The 17,813-nt window shown below is 43.8% G+C and overlaps 1 protein-coding gene across 1 annotated transcript in view; it reads left to right on the forward strand.

Moving 5' to 3' along the window:
* The window catches only part of pcsk5b (proprotein convertase subtilisin/kexin type 5b), a 459,575-nt gene extending 449,123 nt beyond the window's left edge, over positions 1-10,452 (forward strand). The window contains exon 37 of the mRNA XM_078567301.1: positions 7,031-10,452. Coding sequence (XP_078423427.1) covers positions 7,031-7,449 — 419 coding nt within the window. The 3' untranslated portion in view covers positions 7,450-10,452. The remainder of the gene's footprint in view (positions 1-7,030) is intronic.
* The last annotated feature ends 7,361 nt before the right edge of the window (positions 10,453-17,813 follow it).

A 17,813-nucleotide genomic window follows, 5' to 3' on the forward strand; every position in this document is an offset into this window, starting at 1 on the left:
CGGCTCTCTCAAAAACTATCCTTATGTGAGTCATATCTTCAGGTTCTATGTCTATGAGGGGATGGAGGATCAAAAGGGGCAATAGAACTCTTCATTCTATTCCGTATTGTCTATCTGTTCTTAAATAGATGTGCCAGAAAAGTAATAGAAGGGACAAGATCGACCATACAGGAAAAGAAATGTAAAAAAGGCTCAAAAATCCAAAGAAGTAGGAAGATTTGGTACTCCATCAAACATTATCTTATTTGTGGTTAATGTAATACAGTTTTTGAGCACCACGGATTAATTCAAGTTAGCAAGGTCTTAAAATGTCCATGAAATAATATGTCTCACAAATATTATTCTGAAAAAACAGAACATGTATTTATTGGGATAAATTCAAAATCTAAAGGAAAAATATAAACTCTGCCAGCTTGGCAAGAATAGTCAGTTGGTTAAAATGGTGACCAGGTACTATTTGCTTCATGCCAGACACGTCATGACCACCACCATTTTAACTGCTAGGCCTGAACTTTTCCCGCATCGGGCGGGTTTGGCAGGAGCAGGTGGTGGCGGTCGCAGAGCTAATCGGCTCCGCACCACCAGTTAATGCAGGCAGACCAATTAAGGCATGCGCGCGAAAGAGCACTTCAATCTCCCTGAGGTACAGAGTTGCCTCAGGAAGATTGAAACACTATTGAAATAAATAAATGGAAAAAAAAATTAATTAAACATGTCCCCACATGTGACTGTGTCACATGAGATGAGACATGTTTTTATATTTCAGATAAATGTTTTATTTGATTCATAAAAGCTTTAGGAAACCTCATCCCGCTCATGGATAAGGTTTTCTAAAAAACGTAAAGGCCGCATGGCCTTTTCGCCTGCCCACCAACCATAAGGTTGGACGGGCAGCATAAAGTTTACCTTAATTACTTCCTTAATGGCCTTAATAGGCCTTTTAAATATCAGCAGACGCGCAGCTGACTCCTGCGCGCGCGCGCCGACCGAAATATCATGAGACAGCGCGACAGTGCCAGGACGCACGTCTGACGTCATTGCACATCATTTTATGCACCGGTGTGTCGGGCCCGCCCCCACATACCCACTGAAAAATCCTGGCCCTAGTGTTTCAAATAATCATTTGGTAATACAGAACTTGAGTATTGCTGAAAAAAGGCATTTTGTCAAAGCTTTTCATCTTGTATTCATCAGGACAACTGCAAGAATGTCAGGGGAAGCAATAACTTTATACTGTATGAGAAGAGAGTGCTGATTGAAGTCCACTTGCCAACTAATCAGCACTCACTTCTCATATAGTATAAAGTTGTTGCTTCCCCTGACATTAGTATTCTTGCAATTGTCCTGATGAGTGCAAGACAAAAAGCTTCAACAAAATGCCTTTTTCAGCAATACTCATGCTAGTGTTTCGGAGTTTTGAGGTCATCCACTGCAGGATTTAATATTTAAAAGCAAAGCCTGATAACATTATTTGGACCCCAAAGTGATTTTAACCTTAGGTTGTGTGTATTGCCCTTTGAACAGGACCCACCATAAGAAACTTGGTAACAATTAGGAATTAAAATTTTTAATTTTTCTTTGTGCGCCAGAAGGATCTTAGGGCGGAATTTTCTGAGCCTGATGGTGGCAGTCGTGATAGGTGGTGTGCGTGGAAAGTATGGCATGACCTGCTTCACGAAGGCGTGAAGGAAGGTCGCGATCGTCCACCCAGACCGCTGATTGGCGATCTGCGATTTCCGCCATCGGTCGGCGGGGAGTTAATTGTAATACATCAGCATATAATTAAAAGGCCATCCCGCCAGGATCTCGGAACCTCACCGTATCGTCCATCCACATCAGCGGGAAAGCACGGCGATGTGTTTCACAACAGCACGCAGACGATGTGCACTTGGTGCCTTCACTTTGGGGGAATTGAGGTGAATGAGCAGCAGCGTTCTCCACATTGCCTGTTGTTTACAGGCCTCAGGGATGACGGGGGTGGGGGGGCAGGGGCAACTGATGCCTGGTCCCGGAGGCGATTGCTGAGGGGGATGGGGAGGTGTTCAGTGGCAAGTGCTGTCCAGCCTCAGAGGCGACCATTGTTGGTGGGGGGGCAAGTGCTGCCCTGGTGCTGCATCCCAGACACGGGCAATCGAGGTGGGGGGGCAGGGTGAGCGAAGGAAGTGGGGACACCTGTATAAACTGACCACACCGCTGCAACTCAGACAGGTCAGGCTCAACCTGACTGGGATATATGATATGACTGAGATCAGGCTCCTAACCTGCCCACCTATGCAAGCAACGCAGAGGCACCAAAGAGCCACCAAGCGCTCCATACCTTACCCCATCCCTGCTCCCCACCCCTCCTGGCACAGACTTTGAGTCTGCCACCACTTTATTGGACAGTGGAGCAGTTGGACTGCACACATAATACAATCTCCTCGACAACACTGGCCATGTAACAGTCACTGCTGGAGGCGCTCACAGCCCCTTGCAATCTCAGCATCCTGGTTTGGACCAGTGTCCCCCATGTTACAGGTTGACAGGGCAGCCATGCAGCGCACTCATCTTTGGCCATCCGAGGGGTGACCAGCACTCTCCGGGAAGCATTAAGGGGCAGTCACACAGGGTGAGGAAAGGTGCTAAGTACACTCATAATAACCACGTCTCTCTCTCTCTCTTTCATGCTGCAGGAGGACCACATCAGAGTCATGGATCCTGGTGACCTAGCTGTATGCCTGATGGCCTACAGAAACTGTAGAAGATGGAGGAGGGAGCGACTGAGGCTCCTGGCTGCACAAAGGCAGAGGCAGCTGGGGCTCCCGCATATGCTGCCCAGGAGCAACAGCGAGCCGTGGCTGGTCTGTGCCTAGTGACACCCAGGGTCTATAAACACTGCCTGCCATTCCTACAGATGACTGACAGCCAGTGTCGCCAATGACTGCACGTGTCTAGGGACCTGGTGGCTCATATCTACCACTTACTGCAGGACTTGGCGCCAAGGGGACATGGAGGGCATCCGCTGCCACTGGCTGTGAAAATGACTGCTGCACTCAACTTCTATGCCAATGGCTCCTTTCAGGGCTCCACAGATGATCTCTGTGGGATCTCACAATCCACCACCTACAAATGCATCCATGAGGTCACGGATGCCATCTTCTCCATGGCACACAACGTTGTACATTTCGCCCGGGACCGGGACAGCCAGGATGCAAAGGCCATTGGATTAGACTGATCTTGGGATTCCCACAGGTGCAGGGTGCGATTGACTGCACTCATGTGGTGCTCAGGTCTCTGTTGCTACACTCGATGGACTACAAGGGCTTCCACTCACTGAATGTGCAGCTGGTGAGTGACCACCAGAAACGCATCCTGCAGGTATGCGCACGGTTTCCAGGGAGTGTGCACGATGCCTACATCCTCAGTCAGTCACAGATCTTTGGAGCCTTCCAGGGTCCACAGACGCTGCAGGGTTGGCTCCTTGGGGACAAGGGCTACCCGCAGAGTACTTGGCTAATGACACCCGTGTAGCAGCATCAGACGGCAGCAGAGCGACGCTATAATGAGGCTCATGCTGCAGCTCGTAATTTGGTGGAGCAGACCATCGGGATACTGAAAATGAGGTTCTGGTGCCTGGACCAGTCTGGTGGAGCCCTGCAATACAGTCCACAGAGGGTGTCACACATCGTCGTCGCTTGCTGTGCCCTTCACAACCTGGTGCTGCAACAGGGAGAAGAGCTGGCTGAGGAGGAGATGGAGGAGCTGGAGGTCTCCTACGATGAGGAGGACATCAACGGGGATGAGGGTGAGGGGGTCCTCGGTGGTGACGATGATGGGGATGAGGCTCTTGCACTGGTCAGAAGAGGCAGGTGCACTCGGGAGGCCCTCATAGCTGCCAGATTTGTGGAGGATAATGATGACATGCAGTGAGGTGTCCCCGTAGATCCTCACATCGCAGTTGTGAATGTTTGACTCCAGCCAGGCTTATGGCAGCGCCAATACCCTCTGTGAGAATTTTACTGTCATGGAGATGCAGTGGCAGCCCAAATAGTCGCTCGATCACAGGAGGATGATGACAGTTCATAGATCTTCACATAGCCTCTGAGAATGTCTGACTCCTGTCTGGCCGAGGGCAGCTTGCTTGCGCGCCATGATCAGGGCCATCTCAGAGGCGCAGCTATGAAACTTTAGACGCATCTGATGCTGTGTCCGCCTTCAGCACCTCAGCCCTTCAGGAGCTGGTGCACAGCGTCACTGGTCGCAGATGTTGAAGAGATGGGGGCCAGCCCCACCTTAAAGATGCTGAGAGCACACAGAGAGAATGAGGGAACTCTGTGGTGCCTGCCCACAACATTCTGGCAGCAATGACCAGCACCGCTGAGGTGCAGGCATCAGTAATATGAGTGTGAGGCTGGACCATCACTGTGGTCTGAAGGCTGCGCAGAGCACAGGCAAGAGGCCCTGGACTGAGACATCTGCCATTATCTTGTGCAGAAAGATTTCACATCTGAGTGACAAGAACACTGCTCATCAGAACAAGGAGCCATAGGCAGGGAGACATTCTCAGGAGTTTTTGACAATAGTGAATAGTATGTACAAGTGACCAACACCCATGGCCAGGCTGTGCAACTACTTTTACTAAACCTTCCTAACCCTGCCGCTATGTCTTGGTGCTCCCCGGACATCTACAGCAGAGATGGAGGCAGCCTGCTGACTGTGACACCCTGTCTGTGATGACTTTGGCAGGTGTCCTCTGGAGGGCTAAGACTTGGTGGGCCCCGGCCTGATTTTGGGGTCCTGCTGTGCAGCAGTGGCACCCTCCTTGGCCTGTGAAGCTGGAGCTGCGGAGGTCACAAGAAGAGGGGATTCGGATGGGCCAGTCACTCCCAGAGTCCCCTGGGTGGATGGCCCCGGGGTGTACACCTGCTGATCCTCCTCCCTATGGGTGCCCGAGGGTCCCTGGCTGACTCCGGGAGCAGAAAACATAGCTGGAGTGAGATTGTGCTGCCCAGCACTCCTCTTGCGTACACCGTTAGAGGCCAACTATGGCATCAATGATAGAGTTAAGCCCACGGAGCAGTGCAGGAGTGACATCCTGGACCAAGGTCTCCATGGTGGCTGCCATCCGAGCAGTGTTGACTTTAGAGCATTGCAATGCCAGTGCTATCACCTCAGAGTGAAGATGGACGGACTCCTCCATCGTGCCGTGCAAGCTGAGGAGTGCAGTGGACATCCCTTGCTGATGTTCCCGAGCTTGCCTTTGCAGCACCAGCAACTGTGACATGACCAAGTCCAGAGACTCATCATCTGACTTGGGCTCAGCCACGTTCTGGCCTCCACCAGTCCTCCAAGTGCCGGGGTCCTGGGAAGTCCGTGCCTCCGCCTGCTGTGGATCAGAATGTGTGATGTGCTCACCATATTGTGATCCCGAGGCTACTCTAAAGCTAGGTCCCACCGAGGTGTGTGTCTTTGCGCTGGTGGAGGGTGTGGGTTAGCGCTGTGACAGGACTTCAGGGAGGGTGTCGTCAGATTCCTCCTCAAAGGTTTCTTTGGGGCTTGATTGGAGGCCCTAGGTCATGGACTCTGTCAGCTGTTTGGCAGATGTGCCTGCGAAAGCAAGGAGAGATAATTAGTGCCTGGCAGTGGCCTGTGAAACAGGACACATCACTCACGGCATGGTTGTCTGATGGATGTTGCACTGCTGGATCCTCATTTGGTAGAGCAGCGCCGACCTCACCGTCAGCACAGGACCAGTCCCAGTCATCACTGGTCAGCTGGATAGCTCTGTTTTCGAATTCTGTCAGAACTTTGACCTCCGGCATCCCTCCAACTATCTGCGACCTTTCTCTTCTGTTGTGTGCCAGTTTGTCCTGCATGGATAGAGATAGGGAGAGTGTATCAGGATACCTGCCGGGCCAGATGATAAGTATGCCTGGCCGGTGTGGGTGGTGAGTGGTCCCATGGATGGGATGAGGACAATGACAGTGTGTGTGAGAGAGTGAATGGTGATGTCCTTGCACTGGCAGTGAGTGAGGGGCCTGTGGATGTGTGATGAGTTTGTGAGTGTGTGAGTTGGGAGTGATGAAAAGAGTGACTTACCCTGGCGGAACAGAGGAGATCATTCATCCTTTTGAGGCACTGGGTGGCTGTCCTCCTCTGCAGGGCATTTGTGGTGACCACTGCTGCCATCGCCTCCCTGGCTGGGCTGGTGACTTTGCTGTCCATCCTGCGGCCAGAGCGGAGGTAGGGCACATCCTGGCGGGCCTCCACGGCATCCAACAGTCGCTCAAGGGACCCATCGTTGAAGCGGAGGTGGGGCTGCAGTCTTTTTTCCTTTGCTGGCCATGTCTCCTGGGCAGCGGTGGTGAGCTGGTGGCGATGTGCGCTTTGCTAACGACTGCCTTTTAAAGATGGCGGCCGGTGTGGTACAACAGGGAATGAAGGCGGGTGGACGAATGAAAACCCACTCGCCACGGAAACGGCGTGTTTCACGGTAATGAATAAATAATGAGGTGGGCTCGGGATGATACAGTGTGAAAACCTGTCATTTTTCTCGCCAGGTAGGACTCTATTTTACTCGCCCGCTACAGCACTTAGTGCAATTCTGGGAAAATTCCGCCCTTAGTCCTACAAAGAAACCTTGTCCCTGGCAGCATTCTATGAATAATACAATATTTCCACAAATAACCTAAAGGACCTATTGAATTTTAGCCAAGTTTTACAACAATTTTTCTCACTGAAGACTGGATCTTTGATAATTTGAGCATTCTGATACATATATATATTGTAGCTGTATCTATTCGTAACAAATTATCAGCTGATGACTTCAAAACACTGTAGTAAACCCTAACCATAATTCATAGATTTATTTTATCTTCACTGCTGAGTTTTTCAGTTTTATTTTCAAAATAATTCAGCCCCAGTCAGTAATTTTTATGCAGTTTTTTTTTTAATGAGCACTAATTAATCAATTTGTATTTGTTATTCCAAGAAGACTACTCAACGTGACATGTGGAAATCTTACATCTATTTTCCTTTTTAAAAAATGCAGATGAATGTGTTTTAAGAAAAGCAGTTGTTGTTCCGGATGAAGAAGGAGCAGGCAAATCTACCTTATTTGTCACTGCCTCAGTGCTACTTATTTTGGGTATTGGTATTGGTGTATTCCTTCTGCTGAAGACCTGTTCAAAATCAAAATCTACTAACAGAGCAGGATATGAGAAACTGTCCAATCAAGCCAAATCCATCCCAGTTTATAATGCAAGCAGAGGCAGTGTTAGTTTTCAAGAAGCTCAAACAACTGACTACAAAGATCGCCAGGAAGAAATATATGATGAAGAGGATGATGACGATGATATTGTCTACATGGGCCAGGATGGTACAGTTTACCGGAAATTTAAGTATGGACTGTTAGATGATGATGAGGACGATGAACTAGAGTATGATGATGAAAGCTACTCCTTCAGATAAAAAATAAATAAATTAGCCTTAATTTGTGGTTTTTTAATGAAATTCTGTACTTACTCCATGCACTTAATACACCATCAATTGAGGATACTGAAAAACTAAGCTTTCTGTGATCAGTGCCTGACTATTTTCTTTTTCATACAGTGTATTGGGGAGTGTGTAATTGAAGTTTGTGAGCCCTATCTTGAACAAGTAAATTTCACAAAATGTTCACCTAATCACATTACTAATAAGTGTTGTGCATCTCTACATGTTAACCCTAATCATTCAAGAAAAAAGTTAAAAGCTTAACATTCTGAAAAGATTGGATTTCATACGTTAAGAGGAATAACTACTACATGAATTGTTCAAATCACACTCTTAAAAATATTATTACAAGTTTTTCTTCTTTGTAAATAGTGGTCAAGTTCCTCTTTTATGTTTTAAAACTCCTGTTAAATTGCTGGAGCTCTATAAATAGCTGCGTCACTGTCCTGTGTCACTGCCATGATTTGTGGCTTAAGAGTTATTAGCTGTATAAATTACTGCTAAGGTTCCTGAAAAAAAATGTTCTGCAATAGCTTTTATTTTCAAATGTATATCAGCTGCACAGATTTTCAATTTCTATAGAAATGATACAGATCAGAACAAAATAAAACAGGTCATATTGCAATAGAATTTCAACTATTTGGACACATTGAAGTAGGAAGTTGTCCATAACTCTGAAATGGTTGAAATTGAAAGATATCAGTGACAACTGACAGTGTACATATGAAAACATTTTTTTAAGAAGCAATGTGCTTTCAGATGCAGTAAATGTAAAACCTTTTGAAAGACACATTATAGTATACCGTAGCAAATACTAAACGTACTACATAAAATTATGAGGAGTCAAAAAAACACAATCCTTGTGACAATGCGATATTTGTCACATTGAATTGTTGGCAACTGCGGATCAGAACTACACACAGTTAGCCTAAGAAATGCTACAGCAAGCATTTTTAAGTGTAAAAATTCTATTCTCATCACCTGATAAAGATCAAACACTGTTTAACTAACAGAAATAAAACAGTAAAAAAAACCTCTGTCAGCAACTTGATCTCACAAAACTGTCAAAATGGCGTTTATGAAATTGACTGGGTTTGCCAGGAAGTGTGTGTGCATATGTGTACCAGCACTTTTAGCCCTTAGAGAATTGGTGATATAATCCATTCTCTTTGTCTGGAGTTCTTGTTCAGTAAGATTAGGGTTAAATGTAGATGTGTTTGAATTTTTGTTTGCTTAAAGATAAAATATTTGAGATGACAAGCTCAGTTTGAAAGTGGAATGTTTAGTTTCGGTTAAGAATTAATGACAATTAGTGCAGCTATGTTGAGCCGTAAGTAAATAAAGTACATTTGACTGGGATCTGCTGTTTTGTTTTTGTGAATAACAGAAGTTTTATGATATTGTTGTTTAATTTCTAGTTTGCATCACGTCAAAAGCACAAAAGCGTGGTCACATGTTGTTAGCATTCTGCCCATATTCATAGATCATTTAAAATGTTGTTTGTAGTGTCCCTGAAGCTAAAATGGCTGACTACTTGATTTCCAATGAGTAGGAAGAAAGAATTCATGATTCTCAATGCTGACTCCAATGGTTAATCATGAAGAAACGTTATTGGTGGTAATGGACCCATGACTCATCACGTTCCTTCAACTGCAGGAAAATGTGTTGTGTCATACAACCTATCACAGGTAGAAAATGAAAGAAATAGTTATAAATGGTGCAGATAGTATCTGTTTTGCCAGATGTTAATGACTTTTATGATTATGGTTCTTCTCAATTCTTTAGGGTAGCAGCACCAATATCTCAGTAAAAGTTTGGGGAGAAGCAGGAAGGGCAAGCAGTTGCTATCTAAACCTATATTTTGGAATTAACAAAGTCAATGATATGTTGCATTATAATAGTTAAGGTCTATAGTATCTATGCAGTATCCATCAATCAGGTTTCCTCTGAATGTCTAACCAGACATTAATGTCTATTCAAAAAGACCTTGCCTTCTCAATAGCTTCCAATACAGATGCCTAAAAATACTTCATGTTTGAGATGTACTATAAGGAGATAACAATAGTATAGAAATATCAATTATGGCAATTTGAAGAATATTATAATTTGGCATAGAATAAATTCTATTAAGGAATGCAAATGCTAAAAAAGTTGGTTTTCACAATTCTAAAAAGATTAATATAATGTAGAGAACTGCAGTTTGTAAAAACAGTTTGTTTCTAATGCTAGCAACTGATTCTGTTAACAGAAGGCTGGAGCCAGAGATGGTCTGTATAAAGGAAGATAACTGAAATTTATAAAGTGGACCTACTATATACAAAATAAAAGCAGAAAAGAAAATTATCAAGCTCAATTTTCATTTAAAAATATACCTTAGTTTTGTATTGAGTTAAATTATGCACATATCTGGACCTGGCTCAGCTGATGATAAACTTTAATAGAGAAATACTTAATAGAGAAATATCATCTGTTGAGCAATGGTCTGTGCTCTGATCTTATGGAAAGATGCCAATATTTTACTATGCAAGTCTTTGAATAGCAATATAAGTGTACCAATTTAGAATAGTTTAATATGACCTAATGAAGTTATATTTACTTATTCGATTTATTTGGTTGGTACACTCTAATGTAACAATTTGGGTATCATACATGTACAATGAACTTTTATGAACACTAAATATAACTAATTTTTATCTCTCACACAAAGATCAGTATACATATTTACTGCCACAACAGATAATGAACAACAGTAATTCTCATTTTTAAAAATAATACCTGGAGATTTTTGTGCATTAATGTAATTCTAACCTGATATTGAAATGTTTTTTGCATTTTGATTAAATCAGCAGATTACATATTTCTGACATTCTGATAAAGATAGGATGGAATGATTTCTGACCATTGGATTTGATTGCTGTAGCTTATTGATGCGATGATGACAATAAATTTATGTTCTTTGTGGAGACTGAATAAAATGTTATTTGTACAAAATGACTGCAAGTTCTGATCATTTAAATGGCATTTAAATCTGTTTTTTTTCCCCAAATGTAATTCTACCCAAATCAAAGACACATGCTTCCGATGAACCTTCTATTGACAGGGAATGCTGTTCAAATCATATTAGGCAAGTTTTGCTTTATCAAAGACAGGATGAGTGAATCGTGACTGTTTTTCACCGATATCCCAATTCCAAATAGCGTTATTTTTACTGTTACTCTTTCCTATTGTTACGTTGATATATGCTTATATGATAAATAAATGCTGATTTATGCTTATATCCTTTTGAGCACAGGTAAAGGGAATAAGGGGAATGTGACATAAGCAAAACATTGTATGTGCTGGAAAATCTCTGTGAAGAGTCAAATACAGTTAATCCATCCAAAACTACGGAGAAACAGGGAAGGCGTGGACCAGTCATATAGCCGTGAAACATGGCAATGTGGATAATGCAGATGTCTGATTTAATGGCAGGACTTCATTTGAATATTTTTTCTCTTTTTCATTGAAAGGCTGGTTGGCTGTCAAAAAGAAGGTTTGCACTCGTGGTGGGGGTGGGCGGGGGGGGGTTGTGGGTGGGGGGGGTGGCGTGGAGGAAAGATCGCTGGGGAGGACGGGGAGGGGATTGGAGTTTGTGAGGCTTTGGATTGCAAGGCGGGAGGCCAGTTATGGGGAAGGGGGCAAGTCTGCTTGAGAGGCAGGGAGGGTCCAGGGGTTTCACTCCAGCTCCTCCAAGCCCACACACACTGCTGAAAAGACATTAGGGCGGGATTATCAGTTCACCATGTGGGCGTGGTCGGCGGGCCTGGGAGCGGCCGGGAAACAGACCGCCACCCGCGATTGGCCCCCCGACTGCGATTTCACGCTGGCTGGCCAATTAACGGGCCAGCCAACATGAAAGGCGCGCTGAAATGCTCAGCGCTGCCAGGGTGGGGGCAGAAGGAGGGCTAGCGCTGAAGTCAGCGCGGGAGTGGGGTGCGCTGAATGAAAGTTCCCTGAAGGCAGAGAGCTGCGTCAGGGAGCTGAAGAATCTAAAAGCCATAAATAAAGATTTTAAAATGCCAAAAAAAACGTCCACGCATCAGAATGAGCCACCTAAACATATGAATGCTGAAAATTCTGTCCAAACGTTTTTATCTTTTTATTAATTAATCTTGGAAACCTCATCCCGCCCTTGGACGAGGTTTCCTCAAAAAGGCAAAGGCCACTTGGCCGATTCGTCCACCTGCCAACTGTAACGTTGGACAAGCAACGAAAAATCCCCGGTAATTGCAACGTTAATGGCCTTAATAGGCATCTTAATTGTCGGCGGGTGCGCTGCCGACTCTCGTGCACGCCCGCCGACTGAATTATCACCCGAGTGCACGATGACATCAGGATGCTCGGTGACATTATCACGCCCTATTTCACGCTCAAGCGTGGTGGGCACAGCCCAAACATCAAATGAAAAATTCTGTCCTTAACCTCTGGATCCAGTCTTTTTTACCTTCCATCAGCTGCTGGGGATCCCAAGCTATTAAAAAACCTGATCAGCAGCCGTTAGAGGCCTACAGCCACATTAGCATCATTAAGTAACTGAGCCACTCCTTGTGAGCGGGTTAGTTGCTCATTCCCCCAATCTGCCTCCTCTAAAACTAGGAGTTGGCATGTTTGAGGATGGTTTGGTTGCGTTTCAGATTTTTAACATTTTAAACAACCTCTCTCGTCACTCTCCCAACCCTCTCAGTTCATCTACCACTAAAACCCTCATCCATTTCTATGTTACCTCACAGTTGACTATTTCAATATTCCCCTGGTTGATAACCCATGGTCTACCTCCTGTAAACTTGGGGTCATCCAAAACCCTGCTGCCCTTATCCTAAATTGTGCCAATTCCCATTCACTGATTGCTCCCCCAACTGTGCTCACTGACCTACATTAGTCCCTGGTCTGTCAGTGCCTCGATTTTAAAATTCTCATCCTTGATTTCAAATTCCTCTGTAGCATTGTCCTTCCCTATCTCTGTAACTTTCTGCAGCTCTACAATTCTCCAAGATCTCTGCGTTTCTCCAGTTCTGGCCTCTTACACAACATGATTTTAATCACTTCATCATTGGCACCTGTGCCTTCAGCTGCCTAGGCCCTAAGTTTTGGACCCATCTACAAATAACTTCCCTGCCTCTCTACCTCACTCCTCCTTTACGAGAAATCCTTAAATCCTCTTTAGGTCATATCCTAATGCCTCTAAGTAGTTTGGTGTCAAATTTTTGCTACCATTCCTATGAAGCCCCCTGGGGCGTTTTACTATGTCAAAGGTGCTATATAAATGCAAGTTGTTAAAAATGGATACAGAAAACACATAACTAGAGCACTTACACTTAGAGTAGAATGTCAGTCTATAAGCAATAGACAGAAACATCAAGATGCCAAATAATTTTAACCCCAGCTCATTTAATTACATAGCAGTCTGAACAAAGCAAGTTAATTTAAACATTCATGCTCTCTTTACACAAAACATTTAAAATTGGAAGCTCATGAATGCAGTCCTACCCGTGTTTAGCTAATGACAAAGCACAGCACAATACCAATTTTGGACACACTGCATTTCTGTCTGAAATTAGTTAGCTGCCACAAACCATACAGGAGTTAAAATAGGCTGAATGCACATCAACATGTGAGTGCAGCTCAGCCCATTTTACATTTTAAATCTACTGTCATTTATTTCCAAGATTGAAAGAATGGCTTGAACTTTTGCTCCTGAGGTGGGTGCGCAGTGTTTGGTTATTTCCCCACTCAGTGCACCCTCCTCAGGAGAGCCCCGAACAGCTCGATTTTCATTCCGGAGCGGCGGGTGCATGCCGGAGTCAGGCCTTCCACCCCCAGAAACAGATTGGAAACAGCCAAGTGCTGAGGCGGGATGATGAAAAGGCCCATCTTGGTGCTCTGTGACTTCACCGATTGTAATAAAAAATGTTAGGCCCTCGAGTCCTCAAATCCCGCACTCCCCGACTCCATCCATGCCAAATCATGCCCCCACCCACCCTCAATGGCTCCTCATACTCTCCATGCTAACCTATGTCCCTCTGTCCACCACCACCCTCCCCCCATGGCCCCTCATATCATCCATGCCCCTCACTCATTTCCTTGGCCCCACGTATCATCCTATGCTAACCCATGCCCCCACTCATCCCGATGCCAACTTAGTGCCAACTTATGCCAACCCATGCCCCCTCACCCGCCATTCTTTGCTTTTACACCTTCCATGCTAACTCATCCATTATCCACCATGGGCAGACCTCTAGAGCCATGACTCACATTGCTAAAAGCCATTTAAATTCCTCCAGATTCTTAATCCCTTATAAAAGCAAACATTTGTATTTAAGGCCCCACATCAAAGACAGCAAATCCCGTAATAACATCTCAAACCTGTCAATCAAACTGTTAACTTCCAGCCCCCAACTGTGATAATGATAGGTTGTAAAGCAATCATGCAAGTAATAATACTATGATGGTAACCATCATTTGTTTAAAAAAAACTAAAATTGTGTACTTAAATCAGAAGTAAATTAAACCTGGGCTTGCCTATAATATAATTTTTTTAGGGGATAAAAGAATTATATAATGGTTACAGCACAAAAGGAGGCCATTCAGTCCATCATATCTGGGGAGCTCTGGATTTGTTTGCACTACCTTTTCCCTTCATAGGAATATACCTTGTCTCTGCCCAAACTAACTCTTCTTTAAAGGCAGCCCTTTGTTACAGTTTTGGCTGCCAACATTTGATTCCAATTTATCTGGGTCAAATCAATTCTTACCTCAATTGAGTTGGCATTCAACCAGTTAATTTTTCTTACACTGGATTGTTCCTTGCTTTTTTCTATAGACAACCTAAACCTTACGATATAGTGATCAATGTCCCCTAAGTGTTCCCCTACTGATGGTTGATCCACTTGGCCTACCTCATGCCCAAGAACCAAATCTAGCAATGCCTCATTTTTCATTGGACTGGAAACATACTGACACTAGTGAGTCACATCTGGAGGTAATGAGGCTTAAGTTACAAATGAAGACGCTAGAGTTTGAACAAGAAAAAGAACTGAAAAAGCTTGAATTTGAAGCAAAGGACAGAGAAATGGCTTTTAAAAGGGATTTAGAATTTGTGAGGATAGAGAAGGAGGGAAGTGAAAAAGAGAGAGAAAGAATTCCAACTGCAAATGTTAGCAGTTAGAAAAGAGATGTCAGTAGGTGAGGAATGATTTGTCTCCAGAGAAGAACCCAGTGGGGATATGTTTCAACTTGTACAAGTTCTTCCAAAGTTTGAGGAAAAAGATATTGATGCATTTTGAATTTCATTTGAGAAGCTTGCTAAACCGATGAAATGGCCACAAGAAAACTGGACATTATTATTACAGTCTAAGTTGTTATGTAAGGTGCTTGAGGCTTATGCTTCGCTTTCAGAAGAAATGTTGGTGAATTATGATGTGGTTGAAAAAAGCTATTTTGAGTGTATATGAGTTGGTTCCTAAGGCATACAGGCAGAAATTTAGGATTATGGGTAAACAGCCTGGGTAAACTTATATTGAGTTTGAAAGAGTAAAACAAAGTAATTTTGACCGGCGGATATGGGCGTTAAAAATAGGGACAACTTTTGCAGGAAGTAATTCTTTTGGAGAATTTTTAAGATTTAATCCTTTCGGTGGTGAGAACTCATGTGGAGGAGCAAAGGGTTGATTCTGTAAGACAAGCAGCAGAGATAGCTGATGATTATGAGTTAGTTCATAGAGCTAAACCTTTTTTTCGTCACCCTTTCAAATTGGAAAAGGATGAAAAGTGGGAAGGTGAAAGGAAGGCAGGTAGTCATGGAAGAGAAGGGGTAGCTGGAAGTTCCCAGGAAGTTTTTTCTCAGAATAAAAAGGAAGGTGCTAAAGGTAGAAGTGACATTCAAAAATTGAGATATTTTCATTGTTATAAAGTGGGGCACACGAAGTCAGTGTGTTGGAGATTGCAGGGAAAATCTGTAGGAATTATTGGGTACAGAAAAGCTCCAGAAGTAAAAGCACTGTGGGTTCTGAGGTGCAGGAACAGGAGAAACCAATGGTTTGTGTACAGGTGAAACAGGGAGAATCAGTGAAAGGTAAAAAAGTGGGAATGTGTTCACAGTTTACTCAAGAGAATTCTGAGGAGCAGGTTGCAGAAATGTTTAAAGACTTTGTATGTGAAGGGAACATCTTTCCATGTGTACAGAGTGGAGTAGGTAAAGATGTTAAAATTTTAAGAGGCACAGGGGCTAGTCAATCCTTTATGTTGTGGGATAGTGATATTTGTTGTTCAGAGGGAGTGTTGCAGGAGAAGGTAATAATAAGTGGGGTTCATGGAGATGCTAAATCTATTCCATTGTGGAAGGTAAATTTAAAGAGCAAATGGAAGATGGGTGAAGTTATAGTTGGAGTGGTGGAAAAATTGCCCATTGCAGGGGTTCAGTTTATTCTGGGTAATGATATAGCTAGATCGCAAATGTGGGTGATGCCTGTGGTAGTTGAGCAGCCTGTAGAAATGTTTTCAACTGAAGTGCTACAGAAGGAACTTCTTGGATTGTTTCCTGATTGTACTATAACGAGATCAAAGGCTCATAGGGAAGAACAAGATAAGCAGGCAAAAATAAAAATACCTGGAAAAACTCAGCAGGTCTGGCAGCATCTGTGGAGAGGAGCACAGTTAACGTTTCGAGTCTGAATGACCCTTCAACAGAAGTAAATAGTGACTTAATTGCATCTGGGTGCTCTGGCTCAATTATCCCTTATGCATTGCTTTACTTGAAGACTAGATCTACATTTATATTGTGTTCTCAGTGAACGTTGTCAGATTTAGTTTCTCTTGCAGTTAGTTGCAGTGAAATTTAGTAGGGATCATCATGTGAGCATGTCTGATTTGACCTTCAAATCAAGCAAGAGTCGGGGTGATAAATTGACTAGCTGAGGAATCTGGAGAGGCTAGCCAAATACTTGAACGCTGCCTGATGCAATATTCCCTGTAAACAACCTGTACTGCCAAGGAAATAGTCAACACTGTATTCTGGCTGTGTTTTGGAGCAACCAGCTATGAAGATGACCTGAAGATAATACTTGGTTTTGACCTCCTGTGCAACACCAGTGTGTATTAAGTCTTGGAGCTGTGTGCATTACTTCCTCTTGTAGTTTTGTTATGTCTGTATGACACTTGAGGCCTGGGATAATACCACAATCAAATAATGCCAGCTATTTAATTTTTAACTCTTTAGAACTCTTCCTGTAACTGAGAGCATCTTCCTCTAGATCCTGTCCTTGTGAAGATCAGTTCTCATATTTACAGAATGAACAACCTCCATCAGGTGTGGCACTATCACCATGCTAAATGAGATAGATTAGGAGCAGCTTCAAACTGGACACCTACAAGGCTCTATTGAGGTGTCAGCTGTGGCTCAGTTCATAGCACCCTCGCCTTTGAATCAGAAGGTTGTGGGTTCATGTCCCACTCCCGCAAACCAAGAACTGTGAATGTACTCGAAAGAGTTACATTCTGTGACTGTTGATAACTCGAAAGAGTTACAAGGCTCTATTGAGGTGTCAGCTGTGGCTCAGTTCATAGCACCCTCGCCTTTGAATCAGAAGGTTGTGGGTTCATGTCCCACTCCCGCAAACCAAGAACTGTGAATGTACTCGAAAGAGTTACATTCTGTGACTGTTGATAACTTGAAAGAGTTACAAGGCTCTATTGGCCATCAGCAACAACAGAATTGTATTCCAACACAATCTGTAACATCGTGGCGTGGCATAATCTTAACTCCTGCATCACCATCATGCCAGATGACGATCCCTGGTACAATGAGTCGTGTAGGAGAACATGCAAAGAGCAGCATCAGATCTACCTGAAAATGAGGTGCCAACCTGGTGAAGGTACAACACAAGACTGCATGTGTTAAACAGTGTAAGTAACAATATATAGAGACAGCAATGTCTATGTCCTCAAAATGATTTTTATTTTAAAAACTAGCATAGAACACCATATCCCCTGAGTCAACATGAGCAATACTATGAGACATACAGTAGTATCTGTTTCTTAAAATTGTATTTAAGCAAAAAATAAATAAATTAGCAGGAGTAGGACGTGTTGAGGTAAAGGACAACCTCCTTTTAAAGAGAAGACACAATGCTAGGAAGCACCTGACTGAAAGGATGCACTATCACCAGCAGTACAGATAGAGCAATGGAAAATTGACATTTGAAACTGAGGTGACCATGGCGTGGGTGGCAGAAAGAGTGACTCGCATTGGACAGGGTCGTCAACCCCTGACATTGTGGGGACAGAAGAGTAGGGGACAGGACTAC

The sequence above is a fragment of the Cetorhinus maximus genome, chromosome 2 (genome assembly GCF_964194155.1).
Source record: "Cetorhinus maximus chromosome 2, sCetMax3.hap1.1, whole genome shotgun sequence".
NCBI classification, from domain to species: domain Eukaryota; kingdom Metazoa; phylum Chordata; class Chondrichthyes; order Lamniformes; family Cetorhinidae; genus Cetorhinus; species Cetorhinus maximus.